General features: G+C 38.4%; 1 protein-coding gene across 2 annotated transcripts in view; it reads right to left on the bottom strand.

The window, feature by feature from the left end:
- Nucleotides 1-26,179, bottom strand: part of tsnare1 (T-SNARE Domain Containing 1) — a 265,495-nt gene that overhangs the window by 191,748 nt on the left and 47,568 nt on the right. For both annotated transcript variants that reach the window (XM_033999014.3, XM_034917187.2), the window contains exons 3-4: nucleotides 17,264-17,341; nucleotides 14,527-14,596 (exon numbers count right to left, since the gene is read on the bottom strand). In XM_033999014.3, coding sequence (XP_033854905.2) covers nucleotides 14,527-14,596; nucleotides 17,264-17,341 — 148 coding nt within the window. The remainder of the gene's footprint in view (nucleotides 1-14,526; nucleotides 14,597-17,263; nucleotides 17,342-26,179) is intronic.

Here is a 26,179-nt window from a genome sequence, read left to right as displayed (position 1 = left end):
GCCAATGTACAAAATGGGTCTTGAGGTGTGATTTAAACAAACTCAAACTCTGAGTTCTTGATAGACCTTGGAAGGAAGTTCCAGAGATGAGGGGCCAAAAAGCAAAATGCCCGATCTCCCATAGTTTGTAATTTTGTTCTTGACGGAAAGGAGATAATTTTTAGCAAGTTGCATTGGGGAATGTAGCAGCAAAGCAGATCCTTGACAGGGCCGGACAAATTGGTAGTCCGGACGCCAGAGACTACCAGAAATTAGGTCCGGACTACTGTACTGTAATGTTCCAAAGCCCGTGGCTTCCAAATTATTATTATTTTTTAACCAGTAGTACAGACCTTATACTTGCGTCTTGTCTTAATTGACGAAGCATGTGGGGGCGAGGTCTACATTGAACACTGAGTTATGATTAGTTGTTCACTAGGCCCGTGCTTGTAGGGGTGGGCTCTACGCTGAACACCAAGCTGTGATTGGCTCTTCCGCTGGGTTTGGTGCAGATGGGAGATTGTGGCCAACCGATTTTGCAGAATGCCTAAAGTGGATGTTAAAACTGCATTGTAAAAAAAAAAAAAAAAAAAAAAATAAATAAATAAATCATCAAAGTAAAGGTAAGCCACATTTATTATAAACTCCTGTTTTTAAATTGTAGATTGTGATATTGTCATTTAAGTCGAGCCCTGTGTGTGTAATTGTTAACAAGGTGTTTGCCGCGTAGTTGTAAGACTGCAGAATCTTTTATATATCATTTTGTGTGAAGGTCGCTTACTGTCTTTGGATTCCTCAGAGTCAGATGGGAAAGTTTGCAGCAATGTTTTATGTATTATTTTTTATTAACCGTAGGGTAACTATTTATACATGAGGGCTGATATGGAGAAAGCTGTTTCTCTTTCCAAGAGTGTGTGCGGGATCTTGTCATGGAACTCTCACAGACCGACGTGAGTCCCATTGCAGAAAACAAGGCTTAATTGAATTATTTTATGAGCTTACTATGCCTTAACTGTTCGAACCTTCACAACTTGTTGCTATGAAAGGCTCATGTTGCAGAAAGCATGTAGGCTACTGTTTGAATGTACATGGATATATGTCTATAATTTTATATTATGAAAGTTAGCCTAATTGAAAAAAATATTTATTTACTGGAATGCGTCATGTTTGCATGTGTTGACTGCTTGTCTACTTATCTTTTGGCTGAGGGCCCTGATCACATGGTGAAAGGTAAGGACATACAGTAGGACTACTGAAACATATCCACTGAGCAAATCATGAGAAGAGAAGAAACATAAAAAAATTATGAACAGCCTGTTGCGATACGGGTTCAAAAGAGGGACAGACAGCAGTTCTGCAGGCGGGAAAAGACTATGATAAAATATATGACAAGAATAAACGCAGGCGCACTTTTCAGGTGCATTGGAAAAATACCTTCAGTTGGTTAAATACAGAGGCCGTCCCTGGTGGTGAAAAAGAAAGCAGTGATAGTGATGGAGAAAATAGAAGCCAGAGAATGTTCTGTGTTGTGTGTAGAAAGTACCCAGAGTCGGCAGATAGAACTAGTCTGTTATTTGCAGGCACTAGTAACTTTCAAATTGAAACTGTTTGAAAGCACAATGACAGCAGAAGACGTCTCTTTAACACTGCCTATGCATGCGCAGTGAAAGCCAAGCCTCTCGCTGATTATGAGCTTGTATGCACTGTTCAGAAAAATAATGAAGTAAATGTAGGAAATAACTATTTGTCAAGAAAGGCAGGTACATGATTTGTAGAACACAAAATGCAGATTGATTTAAAAGAGGTAAATAAGGCAAGATACATATGTGTTTGAGGTGGCTCTTCTACTGACAAGGCAGTTGTTGAGGAAGAATCAGTTTTCTGAGATATGTGGTAATGTACCAGTCACAAAACTAGTCGGTTTGCAGGATCTTAAACATGCAAATGCTAACGGTATTCTTCAAGCTATTAACTGTGGCTTAGACACTAGCAATGAGCCTCATTTAGTATGTTGTAACTTTGATGGTGCTGCAGTCATGATGGGGGTTAGATCAGGAGTTGTTACTCTGCTTCAAAGCAAAATGCCTTGGATCATCCCAATTCACTGTGTTAATCAAAAACTGGAGCTTGGTATTTTAGATTCAATGAAAGAGTTCAATTACCTTGCAGAATTTGAAAAAAGTATGAAAGACTTATTCAAATTATAGTAATTTTCTCCAAAGAGAAGATGAGAGCTTAGTGAAGTGTGTGAAACTTTAAATGCCGAAGCATCAAGGTATGGTGACATTAAGTCAGTTAGATGGGTTTCATCAAAATTAAGAGCTGTAACTGCACTAAAAACCCATCTTGTTTCTACAATACTTCACTTGTAACATAAGCAGCAGCAGAAATACAGATGCAGCTACAAAGGCAAAGAAACTTCTCCAGACAATGAAATTGGTTAGGTTTGTACAATTCCTGTATGCAATGCAAGACTTCTTGACCCCGGTTACAAGCTTGTCTTTAAAGTTTCAAAGGCACAGTTACCTCTTGTCTGATATTATGGTGGATCTAGATCTCTTCAAAGAAACATTGCTTGATCTGGCAGAGAATTTTCAAGTTTTCAACTTAGTGTCCATATGATGTAGAATCTCTGAGGCAGTATGGAAAGGATGAGATTAGCGGCTTGTACAATCACTTTAAAGATGTGTTGCCTGTTGGAGTTAATGATGGGTCACTTCATGGAGAGTGGAAGCTCATGAAAAGGCATCTAAAAGATCACAGATTCTCCAGCTCAATAGATATGTACAGTGGATTGCTGAAAAGAGAATCCTGACAGCATGTGAGTTATACTAGAGTTGGTTAAGATTCTTCTTACTGTTAGCCCAAGTTCAGCAGTGTGAACGGGCTTTTTCAGGTTTGAACCTCATAGTTACAAGTTTGAGCTTGACAGAAGAAAACAAGGGTAGCATTCTTAAAATCTATTGTGATGGCCCAAATCTTGAGGACTTTAACTCAGATCCTTATATTGATCTTTTCAGCCAAGGGAACTAGACACCTACAAGGACACACTGCACCCACCCAAACCACGTCTGTCAGAAGAAACTCATACTGACTGTTTCTGATGATCGTATTGACAGTGATGATGAATTTAAAGGATTTGAATAGAAAGACACCTCTTTAACAATGCCTTACAGTACTTTTTATTTTACACTTAAACTTGCACAACAATATATTTTTTTTCCTGACATATCTACAAAAAAATAAAATGCTGGAGATTGTCTTGTACAGAAATTTGCAAGGATTTTATTTTGTACTTGTAAAAACTGAATAGCATTTAGTAATGCTATAATCCTTTTTAAGAGGCTTATCAGGCTTAACATTTTATTTTCACTTGATTTATAATTTAAAGGTGCACTTTTTATATTTATTTTATTTATTTTAGCATATGTACTTTCTTCTAGACATAGGGCAAAATGTTTCACATGACAAATATTTGAGTGTTATTAACAAAAAACACAGAATTACATAAACTATATTATGTACTTGGAGTGTTTGCCTGTTTCTTTTCTGAACCTTTTACCACCTTACAATTGTATCTGTCTACATTTTTTTTTAATGGTGCGTTAAATGGAAGTGTTTATTTAATTAAATATGTGGGCTACAAAAATTTGTGGTGGGCTACCAAGGTTTACCTTTTGGTAGCCCACTGGACTACCACCCATAGTTATGATTTGTCCACCCCTGCTTGATGTAAGATGGACCCAGGCTATACAAGGCCTTGAAGGTCAGCAGCAAGATCTTAGTCAATTCTATATTTAACTGGTAACCAGTGAAGAGATGCTAAAACTGGTGTACGTGGTCATGCTTTCTTTTTCTTGTTAAAACTCGAACAATGTATTGCAACCTATTAAGAACATTAGTGGAAACACCTGCAAACAAGGCATTGCAGTAGTCAATTCTCAATGAAATGAAGGCATGTATCAGTTTCTCCACATCAAACATTGACAAAGATGATCTAAGGCGAGCAATGTTTTGTGGACAAAAAAAAGACACTCTACAGATATTTCTACCGTGGGCCTCAAAAGACAATACAGAGCCAAATTTAACACCTAGATTTTAAACTTCAGATGTAGGACTAATCTCAAGCCCATCAATGACTAAACTAAAACTACCAACTTTACGCAGCTGGTGCAGAGAACCATGGCCTCTGTCTTGCTAAGATTTAATTGCAGAATATTCTGCTGCATCCAAGTTTTAATTTCAGTCAGGCAGTTATTAAGTACATAAACAGCCAAAGCAGTATCAGGTTTAGTCAGCAAGTAGATTTGTGTGTCGTCTGCATAGCAATGAAAACCAATGTCATGACGACTAATTATTTCACTGAGAGGGAGCATACAGATACTGAATTATTATTAAACCTTTATTTTACTAGGAAATCACATTGAGATTAAAACCTCTATTTCAAGTGAGACCGAGCCAAGAAAGGCAGCAGCAGTACAATAAAACATATAACAATACAAAAATACAAATACAAAAATAAAATACTTTTAAAACACAAACAAGTCAAACAAGGCTTCTCTGCTCATTCTTTGCTATAAATGTGTCCATATTTTTTCCAGCATTCACTGTTAGTTTTGGCTTTGTGTTTATTTATCAAAGCCACTGCTTTTAAAGCTGTTAGTGTTTTTGCTTTGCTGTGGAGATTGGCTCCTGCACAAATAATTTAATATATAGGTGAAAGTGGCCAATGATCATTTTTACTGAAACCCCCGTCCCCATATACATTCTCTGCTTAACTCAATCAGATATCGTAAATATAGGGTTCATACTGTTTTTTCTAAGTTTTACATCATTTTCTATGTTGATAACTAATAACCAACTGTAAAAAATAAAGTTTTTGCATGAACAGTTTATTTAACAGTATAGTAACAAAAATCTATACTATACTCAATTTTATAGATAAGCTGGACCAGTAACCTTTCTTAAGTGTCGTACACATACCACTGGAGCAGCCATATTATTATTATTATTATTTATTTCTTAGCAGACGCCCTTATCCAGGGCGACTTACAATCGCAAGCAAATACAAATACATTCAAGTGTTACAATATAAGTCATACAATAAGAACAAGAAATACAATAATTCTCAAGTGTGACAAACCACAATTCAATAATACAGCAGATAATAGTGAAAGTTACATCAGGATATGATTAAGTAGTGATAGTTACATCAGGATATGATTAAGTACAAAATACTACAGATTAAACACTTGGGAGATTACAATATTCTGAGGTACAGGATTAAATGCAGTAAAATAGGGGGCAGATAAGAGCAAAATAAAGCATATTTAAATGAAGGGTGATAGTGTCCCAGGATACAACAGAGGAGTTCTACAGGTGCTGTTTGAAGAGGTGAGTCTTAAGGAGGCGCCGGAATGTGGTCAGGGACTGGGCAGTCCTGACATCTGTAGGAAGGTCGTTCCACCACTGCGGAGCAAGGGTGGAGAAGGAGCGGGCTCGGGAGGCAGGGGAGCGTAGCGGAGGTAGAGCCAGTCTTCTAGTGCAGGCGGAGCGGAGAGGTCGAGTGGGGGTGTAGGGAGAGATGAGGGTCTGGAGGTAGCTGGGTGCAGTCTGATCAAGGCATCTGTAGGCTAGTACAAGAGTCTTGAACTGGATGCGAGCGGTGATCGGGAGCCAGTGGAGCGAGCGGAGTAGTGGAGTAGCGTGGGCGAAGCGAGGTAGAGAGAACACCAGGCGAGCAGCAGAGTTCTGGATGAGCTGGAGCGGACGGGTGGCAGACGCAGGGAGGCCAGCCAGGAGGGAGTTGCAGTAGTCTAGGCGGGAGAGTACCAGGGCCTGGACCAGGAGCTGGGTAGCATAGTTGGTGAGGAAGGGTCGGATTCTTCGGATGTTGCTCAGGAAGAATCTGCAAGTGCGTGCCAGAGTGGAGATGTGCTGGGAATAAGAGAGGCAGGGGTCCAGGGTGACTCCAAGGTTTTTAGCTGAGGAAGAGGGAGAGAGTGTGGTAGATTCCAGAGGAACAGAGATAGAGAGATCAGAGGAGGGGGAGGAGGAGGGAAAGAAAAGGAGGTCAGATTTAGAGAGGTTGAGTTTGAGGTGATGCGAGTGCATCCAGGAGGAAATAGCAGACAGACAGGTAGAGATACGGGAGGAGATGGTGGAGTCAGAGGTGGGGAAGGAGAGGAAAATCTGAGCATCATCAGCATAGAAATGGTATGAGAAACCATAGGATGCGATGAGGGGGCCCAGGGAGCGGGTGTAGAGAGAGAACAGGAGAGGACCCAAGACTGACCCTTGGGGGACTCCAGTCAAGAGAGGGTGAGGTGTGGAGGTTGCTCCACGCCAGGTTACCTGGTAAGTGCGGTTGGAGAGGTAGGAGGAGAACCAGGCCAGAGCAGTGCCAGAGATCCCCAGGTCAGCAAGAGATGATAGTAGAATAGAGTGATCAACAGTGTCAAAGGCAGCAGAGAGGTCGAGGAGAATTAGGACAGAGGAGAGAGAGGCAGCTCGGGCACACTTAAGTGAGTTGGTGACAGAGAGAAGGGCGGTTTCAGTGGAGTGAGCAGAGCGGAAGCCAGATTGGAGAGGGTCAAGCAGAGAGTGGTTGGACAGGAAAGCAGAGAGCTGGCGGTGTACAGTCCGCTCGAGGGTTTTGGAGAGGAAGGGTAGGAGGGAGACAGGACGGTAGCTCTGGAGGGAGGTGGGGTCGAGGGTAGGTTTTTTGAGGAGGGGAGTGATAGAGGCTTTTTTGAAGGCAGAGGGGAAGATGCCAGAAAGTAGAGAGGTGTTGAGGAGGGAGGAGATGAAGGGGAGTAGAGCAGGAGCAGCAGCTTGAAAGAGGTGAGTGGGGAGGGGGTCCAAGGCACACGTGGTGGGTTTGTGACCCTGGAGCAGGGAGGAGAGGTCAGAGTCTGAGAGGGGCAAGAAGGTGGAGAGGGAGGGCGAGTTAGTAGGGGATGTAGTGGGTGTAGGGGTTGGAGCAGGAGGGGGTGCGGGGGAGGGAGAGGTGTTAAAGAGTTTGCGGATATCTGAGATTTTAGAAGAGAAGAAGGAGGCAAAGTCGTCAGGGGAGATAGAGGAGGGAGGAGGAGGGGGGGAGGGTTTAGGAGGGAGGAGAAGGTAGAGAATAGTTTACGTGGGTTGTTAGTGGAGGCTTGGATTACAGATTGGAAATAAGCACATTTAGCAGAGGAGAGAGTAGAGGAGAAGGAGGAGAGAAGAGTGCGGTAAAGGTCTAGGGCAGCAGGGAGTTTGGTTCTCTTCCATTTCTTTTCAGCAGATCGCAGTGTGATTCTTGCCGAGCGGAGCACAGAGGAGAGCCAGGGATGGGGAGGGGAGGGGCGAGCGGGTCGGGAGGTGAGGGGACAGAGGGAGTCGAGGGAGGAGGTGAGTGAGGAGAAGAGGGTGGAGGTAGCAGAGTCTACGGAGAGTTGTGAAAAGGAGTCGATAGGAGGGAGGTGAGAGAGAGCAGTGGAGGCAAGGACAGAGGGGGAGAGAGAGCGGAGGTTACGGCGAGAGGTGACAGTGGGGGTAGGAGGAGCAGGGAGAGGGGGGAGAGACAGAGAAAAAGAGATGAAATAGTGATCAGAGAGGTCCAGGGGGGTGACAGAGAGGTTGGAGGGGCAGCAGGCCCTGGAGAAGGTGAGGTCCAGTTGACGGCCAGCTTTGTGGGTAGGAGGGGACGGAGCCATAGCATTGCTATGCATTTTTTAATACATAGAAAAAAAAACACCCCACACACACAGTTCTCAATTAACTGATTGTTGGTTGGTCAGTAGTCAAGAAACTGGAAAACGGCAAATCAGCATCAGTAGAACTATTAACTTTGGTTGCTAAGGAACCAATATTATTGGCGGAAATTTTTCAGTAATTTGAAACAGATTGCCTGCTGCCTGTATGGCTCAGTATCACAACCAAAGTGGAGCTCAGAAGAGAAAAAAGAAAAAAATAATTAAATTCAGAAGCATACTAAAACTGATTTTATTTTATTTTTTTAACGTGGATGTGGCAGCTCCAAAACGCAAAACAAAGCGACGAGGGATATGGGACAGTCTAGGCCCAATACAACAACGAACAAGCAACAGTTGAAAGAGTAAATGGCAGTGCTGAAGTTGTGATTGACAACTTATCTAAAGGAGCAGAATATCCAACAGATATGGCTAACTTTCCTATTAATGTTAGCGATCACCAAGTGAAGCGGTTTATAATAGATTGTGGATCACGTCAACCAAAAGGGCCTTTCCCAGGGGATGAAGAGCAAGGTTTCAGAACATTATTATAATCGTACAACAAAAGCAGGTGTCCGATTGCGTATAACATGGCTATGTTATTCACCTGAACTTGATTCTGTATACTGTGAGCCTCCTTGGGCAAAAGGAATCTATAATTGGAAAGGTTTATCAAACAATACAGGCACCCAAAACTTCTCAAACGCAAAAAGATGCATGTGTCATATATGATATCTGGAGACTCAAATCGGACAGTGGATGCACACAATGAAGCAGAAATACAGAAAGAAAAGAACTTTTGGAGACAAGTACTGAAGGGAGTTAATGTGACCTTAACTTTAGCGATGTGCAGCTTGCCTTTTAGAGGACACAGGGAGAGTCCCGGCGATGGAAATTCAGGTAATGTCCTGTCTGTAATTGAGCTCTTAGCTGAGTATGATCAAGTGCTGAAACAGCTCATGCAATTACCAAGCAACACAATTAAATACCTAAACCCCATAATTCAAAACAAAGTTATAGAGATTCTGTCTAAAAGTACTGAAAACAATATTGGCAATGAAATAAAACAAGCACTATTATTTTCAATTGTAATGGATAAAGACATTAGTAAGGTTTACCAAATGAGCCACATTTTTCACTATGCCAGTGTTGAATATGAAAATGACACACCAACTGCTGTAAAGATAAATGAATGTTTTTTTTTTAGGTTTTGTTAATTCAGGATCAAAGTGCTTAGGAATTTAATCTGAAATTCTAAAGTGCATAGAGAGCAAAGGTTTGGAATTAAATAAATGTCGGGGAAGGCTCTGATGGAGCAGCAGCCATGAGTGGCATTTACAGAGGTGTACAACTAAGCTTGAGTCACTGCAAACGAGCCGAATGCGCTTTATGAACACTGTGCAGCACACAATCTGAATTTGGTGCTAAATGATGCAGTTGTGAACATCCATGAAGTGCCATGTTTTTTTGATGTGGTGCAAAGACTCTTATACGTTTTTTGCTGACAGTGTTAAACGCTGGGTAATTCTTTCCTCTTTCATGAGTGAGTCAAGGAGTGCACCTGAAAAGACTGTGTTGATCATCCCATTACGAGTCTGATAGCCTTGCGTTTTCGCTATGTGGACATACTGAAAGCATGGACGACGATCATTCTTCTGTCAAGAAAAAAGATGAAGTGTCTGGGGCTTTAAAAGAAGCTTGAGTGTTTCCAGTTTGTTTTTCTTGTAGTCCTGCAGTGTAAAATTTTAGAAACTGTGAATTGTGTCTCTAAAAACTCAATGTACAGTTTAGAAACAATATTGAAAGTGCTTGCCATAGCCTGTATACTTTTCCCATAATTAAAGCATAACAATGAGTAATAAAGCACAGGCAAGCATTGTAAAGCCTAGAGATGAACGGTAAAGAAAAAAAAAAGAAAAAAACATGGCAAACTATGATAACTGTATAGTATAAAACATAGGCAAAGTGCAAAATTACTGTGCTAATTTTTCTGGTTTTAAGTGAGAGGAAGGCAACTTTTCATAAATACTTTGACTTTTGAGACTGTCCCTAACACCATCAGCTGAAATTATTTAAACTTGCACTGTGCTTCATTACTGGATTTGCTTACAGTTATTTGCTGTATTGCCAGTTCTCTCCCCCCCCCCCCAGGTATGGATAAATTAACTTAAAAATATAATTATTCTTTGAGCCCAAGTGACTAGGTTTAATGCTTCTAAAGATAAATGCATTGCACACAATGTAAGTCTTCAATTTCCCAGGCTGCTAATGAGACAACTAATTTGAAACAGATACAGAAGAGCAAAATTCTTTATTTATACCCAATCTGTAAAATAATTTATTATCTAACAATTAAAGCATTGCCTTGATGGGTAACGAAGGGGATGCCTGAACTCCCGTCATTACTATTTCCAGAGTGCCAACCATTACATCCCTGTGTGGAAATGTGAAATGGTCTCATTAGGTTTGATTTCTGAGGATCTGCTCTGTCTAGATTACAGGGGTGATGTATAGACACGCATCTCAAAATGATGCAAGTTATAAACACAAAGGAATTGTGTCTTCTTGTACAGTATATCTCCCACTTTTTCTTCCAAAATGACACACTTGTGATTTGTGAGTAGAATATTTTTTGGGTATGATGTACTGAGTTTGGCTCTTAGGTATTTTTAAGATATTTATTTTTTCACAATTCAGGACATTTATGTGACTTTAACTGATGAGCAACACATTGGGTTATCTAAAATAGTAAATTTTGTGGTTGAACTACAGTTTGTCTGTTCATAGGGATTTGTGCATTCGTCAGTCAGTGACAGCATACCATTTTGTGACATTACACGGGTCAAGTTTTGGTATGCGTACCACATTCTGGCAATGTATGAAATTCTGCTGGTACTCAGTACCAGGACTTATTTTAATGCCACTACTAGCTACCGGGACTTACTTTATCTGCTTTACATCCAACACGCATGCATTCCATCCACTCTTACAGTTGTTTATTTTACAGACCACTCTGACGTTATGTTAGAAAACAGTCATTACAGAAACTAAACAATCATTAACATATTCTCAAAAAGAACCAATGGCAATGGATGATCTATTTACCTTAGTTCTTGGGAGCAAGATCATGAGGAAAAGTTATTTGGCAGCTTTGGTGCCAATCATTATTAAACCAATCGGTCAGTCTCATCCACCTATAGTCAATAATGTTATCGGTACCCTCCCCTGGTCGACTACTAATTCTTTAAGTAAAAGACGGCTGTTCATTTAATGAATGACATCTGATGTAAGTGTTCACTGTTATGAAATGTTTAATTCAGTCTCCTGATTTAATATATTTAAAACCTTCAAAACAATGAATATGATTTTTTCGAGAACGTGAAATAAAATCAATTTAAAAGTAAAATATGTGTATCGATGAATTCTGGGAACCGCTCTACGGAGAGAAATAATATATCATTTTCTAAATGTACACGATGAAACTAGTAAGTTACTGAGTTTTTAAATGTTACTCCCATGAAGACACAAATTAAAGTCATGCTTGTGTCCATGCTAGCTACGTAAAGTTTTTTTCACGTTAAATTTAAATCTTATAAATCCAGTTGGTTAATGATTTAGAAGTCGATTGACCATTCTGCGAGAAAAAAAAAATGACATTTGTAGTAATTAATTACCAGTGCGAAATATTTTTTAAAATTACAAGCAGCTGTTAAACACAACAGTAATCACTATTGTTGATCATAACATTTTTAAACATATTTGTACTGACTCTTGTAATGACTCTTGTTTTTGTAAAGACATTTCTTTAGTCCCCTGGAAAGGAAACACAAAAAGCAAAGACGACAGACCCGAGAACCTGGAATTTCTTTGCCAACAGGAAAGCCTTCAAGCGCCTGTTTTGTTGAAGGAGAAGTAAAAATCTGTTAAGTATTCAACACCTAGAGTTATCCTTTTATGAACTTGAATAAGCAGACTTTATAAAGTAAAATTAACGTTTTGTTTTAGGTAGAATATAAGAAAATTATTATTGATTTCAATTCATGCTTTGAGTTAATGAACACTATAGTAATTGTTTGTATGTGATTTATACAAATTGATGTGGGTTTTACAAGGCAATTATCATTCTGCGTTTAAGCCAGAATCCAAATTTAGCTGTCTTGATAATAGATAATTCTTGATAGGTTGTCTGGATGCAAACAGTGTTTTATCTTGCAAGAGTGAGAATATGAGACTGATTTAACGATGCTTTGATTATCAAATATTAACGAAAGTAAATATTTGTGTTACTAACGATACCCCTGTTAAGACTAACCTTCGTCTTAAATAATTGTCAGGAGTGCGGTTGTAACCTTTAAGGGAATCTCCCATAGATTGCTTTGGATCGCTGATCAACTATCAGGAGTGGGGTGTCGATGTTTAAACTTTCTTTTCTGTACTGTTTAGTTAATTCTTCCTTTCTGTCTTACTTTTAGTTTAGTTGTTGCACTATTAATTTTTTGTTTTTAGTTTTATTCCTAATAAAACTGTTGCTTTATATTCACTAGAAGTGTTGTCCAGTCTGATTATTTCAATATTGGTGGGTTCTACATGATTTTGAATTCAAATAAAGTATTATATGATAACAACTAACTGTAAACTAGTCCAAATACAAATATACCTTGCACACTACAACTGAGAACTACAGCATTAAACCTGTCATTTGTTTTTGTTTAGCTTTTGGAAATGAAACCTTCTGTTGAAAAAAGAGTTCCCCTGCAACCCATGCATTACTACCCAAAAACAATTTGAGACATAGCAGGTTATTACACCCAGCCAGAGACAGTCCCTTGATGGTCAGATTCTCTTTGAAAACTTTTTTTTTTTTTACTTTAGGAATTTTTAATCTCTGACAGCCATAACATAGATATTAAACATTAATAAGCCTTTAATCCACAGTAATTGGAATTGTTTATTATTCTGATATCTGCAACCTTATGTTTGATATTTGATGTAATCGGATTTGTGAAATGGAAACAGCAGATTAAAATGGACTAAAGCTGTGATTTAAATCTCCTGTGAGGGGATCAGAACAATGACTTGGACACAAGCATAGTTTTAAATGAATCCAGGAATATTTACAGGACATGCTAGAACTACAGGATATGTGGTTTAGCTTTGGGTATTGTTGTGTTCTGTTGGATTAATACAGATACAATTACCTGGTACAACTACACAACTTAATATACTGAATTGTAATACTTGCAAAAAAAAAGATAAATTGATATCTATTACATTATGTGATAGAACACCCTGTATTCAAATCATCGTAAAATAAAGTAATGACACAAAACCAAATACTTTCAAATAAAGTCAAATAATGTCTCCCTGCAAATGCTAATGTTCAGCCACTATTTGTAATACCTGCCCTCTTATTATATGTTTACATTTTCCAGAAAGACATTGTTTCCTTTATTTTTCTTTAAGAGTAATGTTCTGTTACTATTTATCATGTCCATTGTTGAACTGTCGAGTAAGACCAGCCTGGTGCAGACAGACAGTGTTTGTCTCTAATTCTGAAGACCAGGGTTCTAAGGGAATTCTAGTGATTAAGAGGTAAAAGATTTTAAAATCTTGGCTAGCATCTATTGCTTTTTATTTTTTATTGTAAGATGGAGCGCGGTAAGTGTTTTACACTGGGGAGTTGTTCCTGTGAGGTTACACTTTAAAACAAAACAAAACAAAAAAAAATGATTTGGGTTTTGCCAAGAAAAAACAACTAACCAGACAAACTTAAAACAAATTGGGACATACAGGTAGTGGACAAAAAAATGGAAACACCAATGTAAAGTCACTTAATAGGGCTTTGGGCCATATGGTATCCTGCTCCGTGGAGTTCTCCGCGGACCAGTTTTTGATGAAACTGGCTGCTTGCACCCCAGGTTGAAATTTGCAGTCAATTGATCTGCAGTTGCTCGCCTGTTTTGCCTTGCACTTCGAACTAATGCATGGATATCACGATCCTGGATTATGCGCTTCTGCCCACTGTTGCCCTTTGCTGATGATGTCTTTCCCTCGGAGTTCCATGCCGACATCACCTTAGACACCGTTGCTCGTGAAACATCAGCAAGTTGAGCTGTCTTGGTCACTGAAGCTCCTGTCAAACGCGCCCCAACAATCACCCCTCTTTCAAAGTCACTGAGGTCTCCTCTTGCAGCCATGCTAGCCATAAATATAGTTATTTGCTTAATTAAACGCATGATCCACACCTGTGTGGAAGCCCTTGCTTTCAATATACTTATAATTTTAATTTTTTTAATTTTAATTTTAATTTTTTCAGTTGCATTCTAAAACCATTGACCAGAAGCTGATGTGTTTTCAGCCATTACCAGTCAGTGCACTTCCAGGTATCTGGGAAATGAGCCATAAGGAGTTGCAAGGGCCTAACCTTTAGATGTTTACAGTCTCTGTGATTCCCAGTCATCCCAGGAATAGTTTACTTACAGTTACAATACTGCAAACTATTAATAAGCACAAGATACCACATCAGTAGGATGAAGTCTACCATCACCTCTGTGTTACAGGGACAATATATTGTCAAAGTTACAGACCAGCCATGATGTGGATAAGCCAAACATGCCAGAATACATTTACAAAAATGCATTGTCTGGGTCGCTTGATCATGTGATAGACTATTGAAATCCTCCACACCTATTAAACATTCAATAGTGCTGAAATAGTTGTGATTTACCATTACGCTGACTTGAGCATCCTTTAAAAGTGCATGCACTTCCTGCACATAGTATAAAGATGCAGACTAAGAGCAACAGGAATGACTTACAAAGTCTCCCGGAGTTCTGGGGTGTCTCTGGAGGTGCCGAGTGACTGAAGGCTCTTCTCCAGGGTCAGCACTGTGAAGGGAACAATGCGGGGGATTAGGAAAGGGTAAGAGGCAGAGCCAGGGCCTCAGTAAGGATGCAGTAATGCAGATTCATCAACAACATGGTGAAGAGCCAACACAGACAGGGTATCGATTCAGACTTGAAGTACCTTAGACCACATTTTGTGACTTCTGTTTCCTCTCTCCAATTTGTATCATCCATAAATAATAAACACTCAATAGTGCAGAATTAAGAAATACTAAAATTAAATAACAAACATTTCGATTTTGTTATGTTTTGAAAAGGTGAGTTGTGAACTTAAGTTAGAACTAACAGAACTGAATTGTGCCTGGCAAAAAAAAAGTATAGGGGCAGCAGTGTGGAGTAGTGGTTAGGGCTCTGTACTCTTAACCGGAGGGTTGTGGGTTCAATCCCAGGTGGGGGACATTGCTGCTGTACCCTTGAGCAAGGTACTTTACCTAGATTGCTCCAGTAAAAACCCAACTGTATAAATGGGTAATTGTATGTAAAAATAATGTGATATCTTGTAAGTCATCCTGGATAAGGATGTCTGCTAAGAAATTACTAATAATAATAATAATAATAATAATAATAATAATAATAATAATAATATATGTTTAGATCCTGTTTTAGCTCAAAATCCAGAGCCAAGTCCAACCCTAATCATAAGTGTTTTCACTTGTTGTAGACAAACTTCTATAGCACACCAGACCAGCCAGATCTACCTCCATACCACCACTTAGCATTTTTAAAACCATTATACATTGCCAGTACCACAGAGCTCAAGAAACAGTTCCCGCCTAAGCAGATATTCTCTGAACCCTAACTTGGAGTAAGAGTAGCCTTAACTTGTATGCTAATATTTATTGAAATCTTACAATTAATCAATGAGAGAGACAACCTTTAAAATGCTATAACAATGCTTATTGTTTGAATGAAGCCTAAGTACATATTACAGTTTAAAATGTATGTCTATAATAATAATCATTGAAAAATCTATGGGTTATTTGCAGTGTACCAAATGTAGTCCACTTGATGTGTCTAACTAGTGGATTAAGCAGGTTTAGTCCACTTGATTGGACTGAAGTTAGTACACCTTCAAATCCCAATTGCAGCGTACCAGAAGTTAATCATCACAGGTGGATCATCTGCTAAATCAGACTAAACAAGATCCCGATTGCAGTGTACCAAATCAGATTTGTGATGATCCTGTTCAAGTGAATTAGCTTAGTACTGTGAGGGATAAGACTAACTTAGTATGTTTGCTCGTTCTAAGCATTTACTGCTTCAATTTTTATGCAAACAGCTGCATTTTCCCTTTGAAATGGCTAGTACATTTGAAAACGTTATTACGTACACTTCTTACATGTTTTAGTCATGCACATTTGATTCAGTTTTCAGTTTAACGTAATACACTTTTTGTAAATATGTTTTAACTATAAACAACTAATAGTCCATTATAATGCAATTAAACTTTCTATGTGCCTATGCAACAGTGTCAGCTCTGGCAATCCAAATTTTCATTCACAGATATTTGAAATTGCATCTCTTGAAATACTTAGAGATATCTGTAAATCATTTGCATATATCTTTAAATGAATATTAGCTGTCTGTAAATAAACCTTTTTGAAGATATCTTAATTTAATTTTGAGATATCTAAAAATAATACAAATGCATCTTTAAATAAAGTTTTGTTTGCATGGTATGCCAAACTGTTATTTAGAGATATCTCGAAATAACTTCCTGTTCATTGATGGAATGTTCATTCAGGAAGTTATTTAGAGATATCTGAAAATGATTTAAAGATATCTCAAAAACATTGTGAGATATCTTAAAATGATTTACAGATATCTGAAAATGTGTTTTAGATATCTCATTTTAAGTTCATTTTAAAGATATCTGGAAATAATTTTGAGATAGCTCTAAATGTATTTGAGATATCTTAAAATTATTTAGAGATATCGCAAAATATTTGAGATATCTGGAAGCCATTTAGAGATATCTTCAAATATTTTGAGATATCTATAAATTAATTAATATAATAATTTGGTGTGCCATAGTCGGCAGCTTAAATGTAAGTATGATCTGCCAGTATGAAATGTGCACAAAAACACATTACATTTATTTTTACTTAAATATGTTTGATGTAATAAAAATGCATAATAGTAGTACAGTATTTCATGTTAGATTGCGAAATGTCAGTTTTTTAAGCATATAAGAAAACTACAAAGTGGTATGTATTTTAATATATTAACGTAATATAATTTAGCAGGTTTCATTTGACTTTTGTGAAGCAAAATGTGTTAATTCTATAGGGTAATGCAAAACTTTTGGCCAGATCTGTACGTTATCCCCATTATTGGTCTAATTTATTCCACTTGTTCTGATCAGTTAAACCAATTACCGAGATCACCTGCTGGGTACGCAGTAATCAGGATTAAGTTAGCACTGATTTGCAGGATTTTCTCGTCTGCATTTTAGTCCACTTTATGTGTACTAAATAATTGGTACGCTGCAATTGACCCTATATGTTTTCAAAACTCGGTACAGACAAAAGCAAAGCTAACATTTTAAACACAACCACTTTTATATTTCCTTATACTTTCATCTTCCACAAGGCAGACACAAACACACTCAGAGACACATGCGGGTGACGAAGGAACGCTGTGAAGTACCGTTTCCGTTGATCTGGAAGGTGTTTGAAGAAGTCTCCTGAAACACATCCTGCAGCTCTGTGGGGCTCACCTGGGTCGCTGAAACAACAACAAACACAGGCACACAGTCATGCATGTAATACACAGGATAGTGCAACTGTTGTGAACCAAAGAAAAAAGCATTGTCTGGTGGATAAGGTTGTGGAGGTCCCATCAAAGAGTTCACATGAACTGCTCTTGCTTTTAAGATTTAACATATATAAGGGCTACACAGTTATTTAAAAAAAAAAAAAAAAAAAAACACTGGTAAGTAATGTTAGAAAGTATTTATCTGCTTTGCTTGTTTTTTTTTCCTTGCGCAACTTACAGTACTGTTTTTAATCTGATGAGATCAAAAGCAGGTCCTGGAAAAATGGACTGTTGTGTAAAATTTAATTGTCTAGAACTGTCAGCAGATAGTCTTTATAATTTTTTTTTAAAAAAAATAAACAATTCTAATTGTACTGATAGTTAAATTGATGATGAATAAAAAAATAAGTGCTCGTTTGTGTGATTTGTAATTTTATTGGATGCAGAGCTCCAGAAAAGAAAGACGTGGGGAAGACATAATATACTATACAGGGCATTGTGGTGATGACCTCATCGAAAGAAATAGAAAAAAACATGCATGATAAAAATAGCCAAAAAATAACCAAACCACCAAAGACAACATTTACACGCTAGAGGCTTTCAAAACAAGTCAAATTTGACTGGAAAAATGCCAATCTGGCAGCACTGATCAAGAGGGAGTAGCCTAAAAGTTGCATGTCAAAAAGCCAATAGAACTTGTGTTCTTCTGTACTTGTTGAGAATAAATCATATAAATCCTGAAACACTCTTGCCGAAAAGCAGCATTAGTAAAGTCTTCCAAAAGTGCGAGATCAGCCATTTTAAAATTGAGATCAGCCATTTTAAAATTATGTTTTGACGTATTGCAGGAGTGGTTTTAGGCACACACAGCCCATGCAATTGTATGGAGCACAGGCCAGCAAGGGGGCCTCTGTTGTCGTGGCTCAGTTACTATTAAAAAACGTATATTCTCCTCAAGTCTGCAACAGAATGAATGATTTATTAGCCATTTTACCATTTGTTTTATCTATATGCCACAAGCCATAAACAGAACAAAACACAACGTGTTGTGGTTTAAAGCTGTGCGCAAGTTCGTCCGTATGTGCCATTTAAAAATGAACCAATTTCAACACACTGCAAACAAAGCTTCGTCAGTGCTGCAAACTTGAGGGGAATTCATGTATAGTCGTCTCACACGCGTAGGGCTGCATGTTTGAATCTGGATACAAATTCAAATAAATACGCAATGTATCGTCCTGCGATGCTCGACTACATCTACAAGTGAAATTTGCTGGACCAGTAGCCTAACCTCAATATTATTGACTAGTGTCAGGAGAGAGGAGCTTTTCTTGCCTAAACATGAAATTAATAAAAAAAAAAACTATTTACTTTCTACAATGTCGCAGGAACGTCTGACAAAACGGGATTATTCCGCTGTATTGCAGACTTTGCCGCTACGAGAGCACAAAAGGTTAATTTCTAACTGTGTGAGTGTTTTTTTGCGATTCCTGTAGTAAAATGCAATACATTTAATAGTGTCGTTGTCGTTCTGTTTGAAAGTTTTTGTATTGTAATATTACTGGTAAGAATAGGGAATAGGGGCCTCAAAAGCTGCCACTGGCTGTATGTGAATGTATAGGAATTTCTTAATAGCCTGCACACCTTTTACAACATATCATCTTAATATCTTCTGTAATTACCAATGTATAACTGAAACAATGGAGTCACAAAGTAAGAATCATGGTAGTGGTAATCAACATTTAGATCATACTACTGCCTAAATAATAATAACAATATTAATAACACCATATTTGGTATATAACTGCAATCATTTATGAAAGAATGAAATGTGTCAAACATTGCAATTTCAGCAATACTTCTCACAATAACATAAACCTAATGAGAATGTTATTATTTTACATATTGCACTGATTGTGAATCTTTAGCTGATTTAATAGGAGTTTGATCTTACCTTGTAGTACCATCATTCTAACACAAGGAAATGACCATACACAGTCTATGGACATTCTCACACAAACTTCTGTGTGATAAATATAGGCCTATTTTTATGCCTATTTTGTTATTAAATCGTGCTAATGTGATTACTGAAATTATTTTGATTTATGAAATAATGTTAATATCATAACGAGCAGTGATTCTTGTAACTATTTATTTTGTTTGCATGGGAATTTAAAAGCAAATCCGTGTTAACTGTCATAATTTATCAGGAGCTAATTTGCACTTGGAAAAGGAGGGTTTTAATTATCAAAAAAAGTATATACAGTGCCTTGCGAAAGTATTCGGCCCCCTTGAACTTTGCGACCTCTTGCCACATTTCAGGCTTCAAACATAAAGATATGAAACTGTAATTTTTTGTGAAGAATCAACAACAAGTGGGACACAATCATGAAGTGGAACGAAATTTATTGGATATTTCAAACTTTTTTAACAAATAAAAAACTGAAAAATTGGGCGTGCAAAATTATTCAGCCCCTTTACTTTCAGTGCAGCAAACTCTCTACAGGAGTTCAGTGAGGATCTCTGAATGATCCAATGTTGACCTAAATGACTAATGATGATAAATAGAATCCACCTGTGTGTAATCAAGTCTCCGTATAAATGCACCTGCACTGTGATAGTCTCAGAGGTCCGTTTAAAGCGCAGAGAGCATCATGAAGAACAAGGAACACACCAGGCAGGTCCGAGATACTGTTGTGGAGAAGTTTAAAGCCGGATTTGGATACAAAAAGATTTCCCAAGCTTTAAACATCCCAAGGAGCACTGTGCAAGCGATAATATTGAAATGGAAGGAGACCACTGCAAATCTACCAAGACCTGGCCGTCCCTCTAAACTTTCAGCTCATACAAGGAGAAGACTGATCAGAGATGCAGCCAAGAGGCCCATGATCACTCTGGATGAACTGCAGAGATCTACAGCTGAGGTGGGAGACTCTGTCCATAGGACAACAATCAGTCGTATACTGCACAAATCTGGCCTTTATGGAAGAGTGGCAAGAAGAAAGCCATTTCTTAAAGATATCCATAAAAAGTGTCGTTTACAGTTTGCCACAAGCCACCTGAGAGACACACCAAACATGTGGAAGAAGGTGCTCTGGTCAGATGAAACCAAAATCGAACTTTTTGGCAACAATGCAAAACGTTATGTTTGGCGTAAAAGCAACACAGCTCATCACCCTGAACACACCATCCCCACTGTCAAACATGGTGGTGGCAGCATCATGGTTTGGGCCTGCTTTTCTTCAGCAGGGACAGGGAAGATGGTTAAAATTGATGGGAAGATGGATGGAGCCAAATACAGGACCATTCTGGAAGAAAACCTGATGGAGTCTGCAAAAGACCTGAGACTGGGACGGAGATTTGTCTTCCAACAAGACAATGATCCAAAACATAAAGCAAAATCTACAATGGAATGGTTCACAAATAAACATATCCAGGTGTTAGAATGGCCAAGTCAAAGTCCAGACCTGAATCCAATCGAGAATCTGTGGAAAGAACTGAAAACTGCTGTTCACAAATGCTCTCCATCCAACCTCACTGAGCTCGAGCTGTTTTGCAAGGAGGAATGGGCAAAAATTTCAGTCTCTCGATGTGCAAAACTGATAGAGACATACCCCAAGCGACTTACAGCTGTAATCGCAGCAAAAGGTGGCGCTACAAAGTATTAACTTAAGGGGGCTGAATAATTTTGCACGCCCAATTTTTCAGTTTTTTATTTGTTAAAAAAGTTTGAAATATCCAATAAATTTCGTTCCACTTCATGATTGTGTCCCACTTGTTGTTGATTCTTCACAAAAAATTACAGTTTCATATCTTTATGTTTGAAGCCTGAAATGTGGCAAAAGGTCGCAAAGTTCAAGGGGGCCGAATACTTTCGCAAGGCACTGTAACTCGCCTTGAAACAGTATTTAAGTTATTTGGTGTTAAAAAAAAGAGAATAAGCAAGATACAGTATGGGTTTTCTGGGAGTGGCAGCAGTAGCAGCAAATGTAATTTAAGAGCTTGAGTGCAAGCCTGATATTGTACAGGGCCAGGGTTAATTCACTAAACGTGCCGGTGATTTGTGATGTATCCTATAACAAATGAAACATATGTGACTTACATTTGACACAATCCGCTTAATAATCATATTGAACTCTGGACACGACATTATATGACAACTGACCTCTACTGTTGATTTTTATTTGAATTATACAAATAAAAACCTAAGAGTCTTGGTTTTCTAAAAATGAGGTTTCAGTGCCTTGACAAATCAGGGGGCATGCTTCAATACGACCCCCAAACTGTGGCTAGGATCTTTGTAGCATGTTATATCCTGCACAACATAGCTATACGTCAAAGATTTGCAAGTATACATGTTGTCAGACCCCACCCCCACACTTACTGTATCTACAATATACACTTCCATCTTCACACGTTTGTATGCATATAAAATAATATTGCAAATGTTCGATGGCTACTTCTAATCTTGTTGAGTTTATTTATCGCGGAGGTGAGCAAAGACTGCCAGAGAAAATGCATTCAACATGATTAGAGAGGGTTAGGGAGTATCATAATTTTAAAAATGTAATAAATATATAATGAAGTGTTACATAAATGGTATACATGTATAATAACTAACAACTACAAACACAAATGACACTTGAAATGTATGTATTTATAGCCTACAATCGTACCTACTAAAATACATAAAAAAGTAAATGTCAACATAAGAAAATAAATTCCAACCAAGCCTACATAGATGGCCTCGGCCCATCAAAAAATAAATTAAAGAATTTCTGATTAGAAATACTATTTCCCCCCTCTACCTGCATGTCGGCCAGCGCGGCGCAGAGGGACAAACACAGCCTGGGAACGGGGAGGTGTCCGTTGTCCCTGTACACTTCTAGCAGGTGAAAACAGCAAATTATCTTTTTAGATCTCGTTAGCATGCATTTTGATTAACGAATTCCCCTTACTTAGTCATTGAGAAATGAAGTGATGTACGTGACCTGCGACAATTAAGCTTTTTACAAAGAAATGAGTTAATTAACGACCTCATTTACTCAATTTCAAAGCATTATCAGATTGATTTTATGAACAAATTCCAATTGAAAATCACTTGCTACTAAAGCTGTCATTACTATACCGCGAATTCGATACAATGATGCTGATCTTTTAGGACGTTTATAACCTCAAGGCCATTATTATTAGTTTATTTAGCAGACGCCTTTATCCAAGGCGACTTACAGAGACTTGGGTGTGTGAACTATGCATCAGCTGCAGAGTCACTTACAACTACGTCTCACCCGAAAGACGGAGCACAAGGAGGTGAAGTGACTTGCTCAGGGTCACACAGTGAGTCAGTGGCTGAGGTGGGATTTGAACCCGGGACCTCCTGGTTACAAGCCCTTTTCTTTAACCACTGGACCACACAGCCTCCAATACATTCTTAGGACACTAACTCCCTAACAGTTCTCAGGTTCCAGTATCATATATACAGCATAAAATATTGTTGGCCAGCTTGTCTTACTGACAGGTAAGTTTCATAAAGCAATATTAATTTGTCTTAATGTCTCTTATTTATGACTCCTGTTACTGCAACTGTATAAGGTGATACTGTACCATGAAAGTATTAAACCAATAACCCATGAGCCATAATGCAATAGCTTTGAACATGGGTTTATTCCAGCCAGCCATCCATCCACACAGCTGAGATTTAAAACTGTGAAAGCACTTTTTCTAGGCTGCAAGAGCAAGCTAATTTACTTCAATGAAAATTTAATTGCAGGGTGCTTTTGCAGAAGAGGGCTTTCAATGTTTGCTATAAAAGTATACAGCTTGCAGAGATAAAGTGGAATTGACTTCCAGGGTTCACAATTGTGTTAATAGCTTTGCTACCAATAAAGAAGACAATTATTAGAAAAGCCAGAACACTCTGTGTGGTTAAGGCTATAGATATATAAACAGCTTCAGTTTGTTTCTGCTGTTTAATAATACCATATTAATACTTCCCTTAATCTTTAACCCTTTATGCTTCCCAATCTGTCCCTCGATCTGTACCCCTCTATATCTGACAAAAACATCAGCCAAAATGCTGCTTTTTTTAAACCAATACAAAAAAAAATAATACTGGTCAAGAAGTGTGTCTATAGCAACACATGCAACAAAATAAGCTTTCACTGTTCATTACTCCATTTTTACACAGGAAAAAAGTCACATCCATGATGACAGTTGTCCTGTGTTTCACTAAAATCGAATTGTAGTAATACTAAATAAAATGTCATGTGAGATACTTGAACAGTTTCTCAACGGGTGTATGTACAGTTGTAAAAACTCATTTTCAAATGTATTTGGATTTAGTCTTAAACTCCCCCAAAGGAGGACAGGAAAAGGCCCTTTTTTTACACAAATCTATAAGTATGTATGGCATAATTATGTAAGTATGTTACATAACACAACAGGAAAATGTGGGGCAATTATATTAAAGAAAGGATAAGTTATAGATATACAGTACAGCAGACTTCGATTCCCTGAGCCTCTTTGCCGCTGTCTGGGTTTAGCACAGTTTTAATCTACCTTGTTTGACTAAGCTGAGACGGATTGTATATGCTGAGTCCACCGGAATCTTTGCCCCCCGATAGGCAGTAGATAATTCGCTCTTTGAGGCTCCCTGGAGTCAGATATGAATATATTCATCACGCCATTTCTCCTACAGTTAGACTGCAGCAGCCTTGTTAAATCTGCTTTGTTTTACTTATAAAACTAGGAATTCATTCAAGGCTTTCCATAGCTGCCTTATCAAAACTAAATACTTTTCAATTTTTACACAGAGGGGTCTTAAAGGTACCTGCAAGACTCGAATAAATAATTTCTCAGCACAAAGCATTTCAGTGAAATTAGAGCTACACTCGAGGGCTGATGTATTCAGTCTCTCTATCTGTCTGCATATCTGTTTTACAGGTATAGATAACGCCATCATCACCCGCCAGTCAAACCGCTGTGTTTCTTGTGCAATAGGGCCTTTATGCCTATGACACAGTACAAAACCACACACTGACATTTACTGAAATGTAACTTGAAGCAGTTACGGTGTACAGGACAGTATAACACAGCTGATAACAGGCTATTGTGTTTGATCCTGTTTCTGTGGCTACCACCCACACTGGCTATTGTTGATGCAGACAAACCACACCATGGTCATATCGTGCTTGAAAAGAATCTGTATGTAATGTACATCATATAGAGTTACTTTTTGAGGAAAAAAAAGAAATGTACACACATGTGCTAGTTATTAACATTTTGAGGAGTAGCAGTGTACTTGTCTAGCAACATTTGTACACAAATATACGCCCTGACTGATTTAATCTCATTGTAAAACCTGGAATGACTCAAATACTTTTCTTCAAACTTTGGAAAATGAGAGTTAGCCTATTGCTGTGCACTTAAGGAAATACACTTGCTGTTTTAAGAGGTATTTTACCTTGCAGCCTCCATCCGACCTTAATTAACACACTCCCACCAGGAGGCTAACCTGCTCCATTTAATTTATGTGTAAATGCTTTAATAGACTGTTTATTGCATTTCCTAATGATGAGGCACTAACGCTCCAGAATCTAAATAAGATGCCTTGAGAGGGGGTCTTTTTAAATTGTCTTAAAGGGAGCACAATAATACACAATAAAAATAAAAGAAAGTTTGTCCCACAGCTCAAACTGTTAAACCACACTGTCTATGTCTTTCAGCTATAAACACTACAACACACTGCACCCAATCTCTCAGCTCTAACCATTACACCACAATTGTTCCCATTCATTCTTAAAGGCTTGCAGTAGTTAGTGTCTCCATGTAGAAAAGCAAAAAGTTTGAGTTCATTCATGATCAAATAGGTGCAATGATTACACTGATTAAGTACTGTGGCAAAGTGGCTTGCAGTGCGCAGGTGTAGTTGGTGCAGTGCTCAGGAATAACACACACAAGACAGTGAAAGTTCATAAAAACAGCTCTTTATTTGGCTGGGTTGCGTGTCAACAACACTTAGATAATAAGTACGGGCTCTACACAGCCATGTGTATCACTCCGTGCAAAACAAGGGATTCAGTCCTGAAATAATACAACACTTTATATCAACACCAAACACAGACACGGTCAATTCTCCAGACAGTGTGTGCTCGAGTGCAGGTTGGTTGAAAGACAACAGTTTGTGTCTTTGGTGCTGGCTAATAGCGACAGCTCCTGGTTAGTGCTAACTGTCTAACAGTGACATAAGACAAACAGTTAGCACAATCAAACAAACAAAACACAAAACACTCACAATAATTAATTACTTCTGTTTCCTAAACGGGTCCTCTCAGTAACCATAATGAAGGAAAAGATTAGATCGTCACACCCCCTGTTATACCCTTAGTCACGCCCCCTGCGATAGCTAGATAAGTCACGTCTCTTGCAATCCATGACTGACACATCGTGTACCGCATTAGGGCTATGACTTCTGGCATTGTGACTGCACCCCCTTCCTGGATGGCTGGCTTCCGACTGACCCTGGTATGAACTGCCAGACCATCCAGTACGAGGCACACTGTTCCTGTTATACAGCGCCCTCACAGGTCGGAAGGGAGATTGTTGACTAGGATTAATTCGCTCTCTGTCACAAGTACATAGGACAACTACTTTCTTTTCACCATTTCAGCCTTTAGCTTTCAGTGTACTAATGGGTTGGGGTTCCAACAAGCACATCCAATCCCAGAATTTTAAAAGCAGGGACAACTTTCATCAAGATTCAAGCACTGTGGCAATCAGGAGATCCATCAAATGCAAACTGAATTTATCTAA

This window comes from Acipenser ruthenus, chromosome 4, assembly GCF_902713425.1.
Source record: "Acipenser ruthenus chromosome 4, fAciRut3.2 maternal haplotype, whole genome shotgun sequence".
In the NCBI taxonomy this organism is placed as follows: Eukaryota; Metazoa; Chordata; class Actinopteri; order Acipenseriformes; family Acipenseridae; genus Acipenser; species Acipenser ruthenus.
Note: the sequence above shows the minus strand (reverse complement) of the source record. Positions and strands in the feature narration are given on the sequence as shown.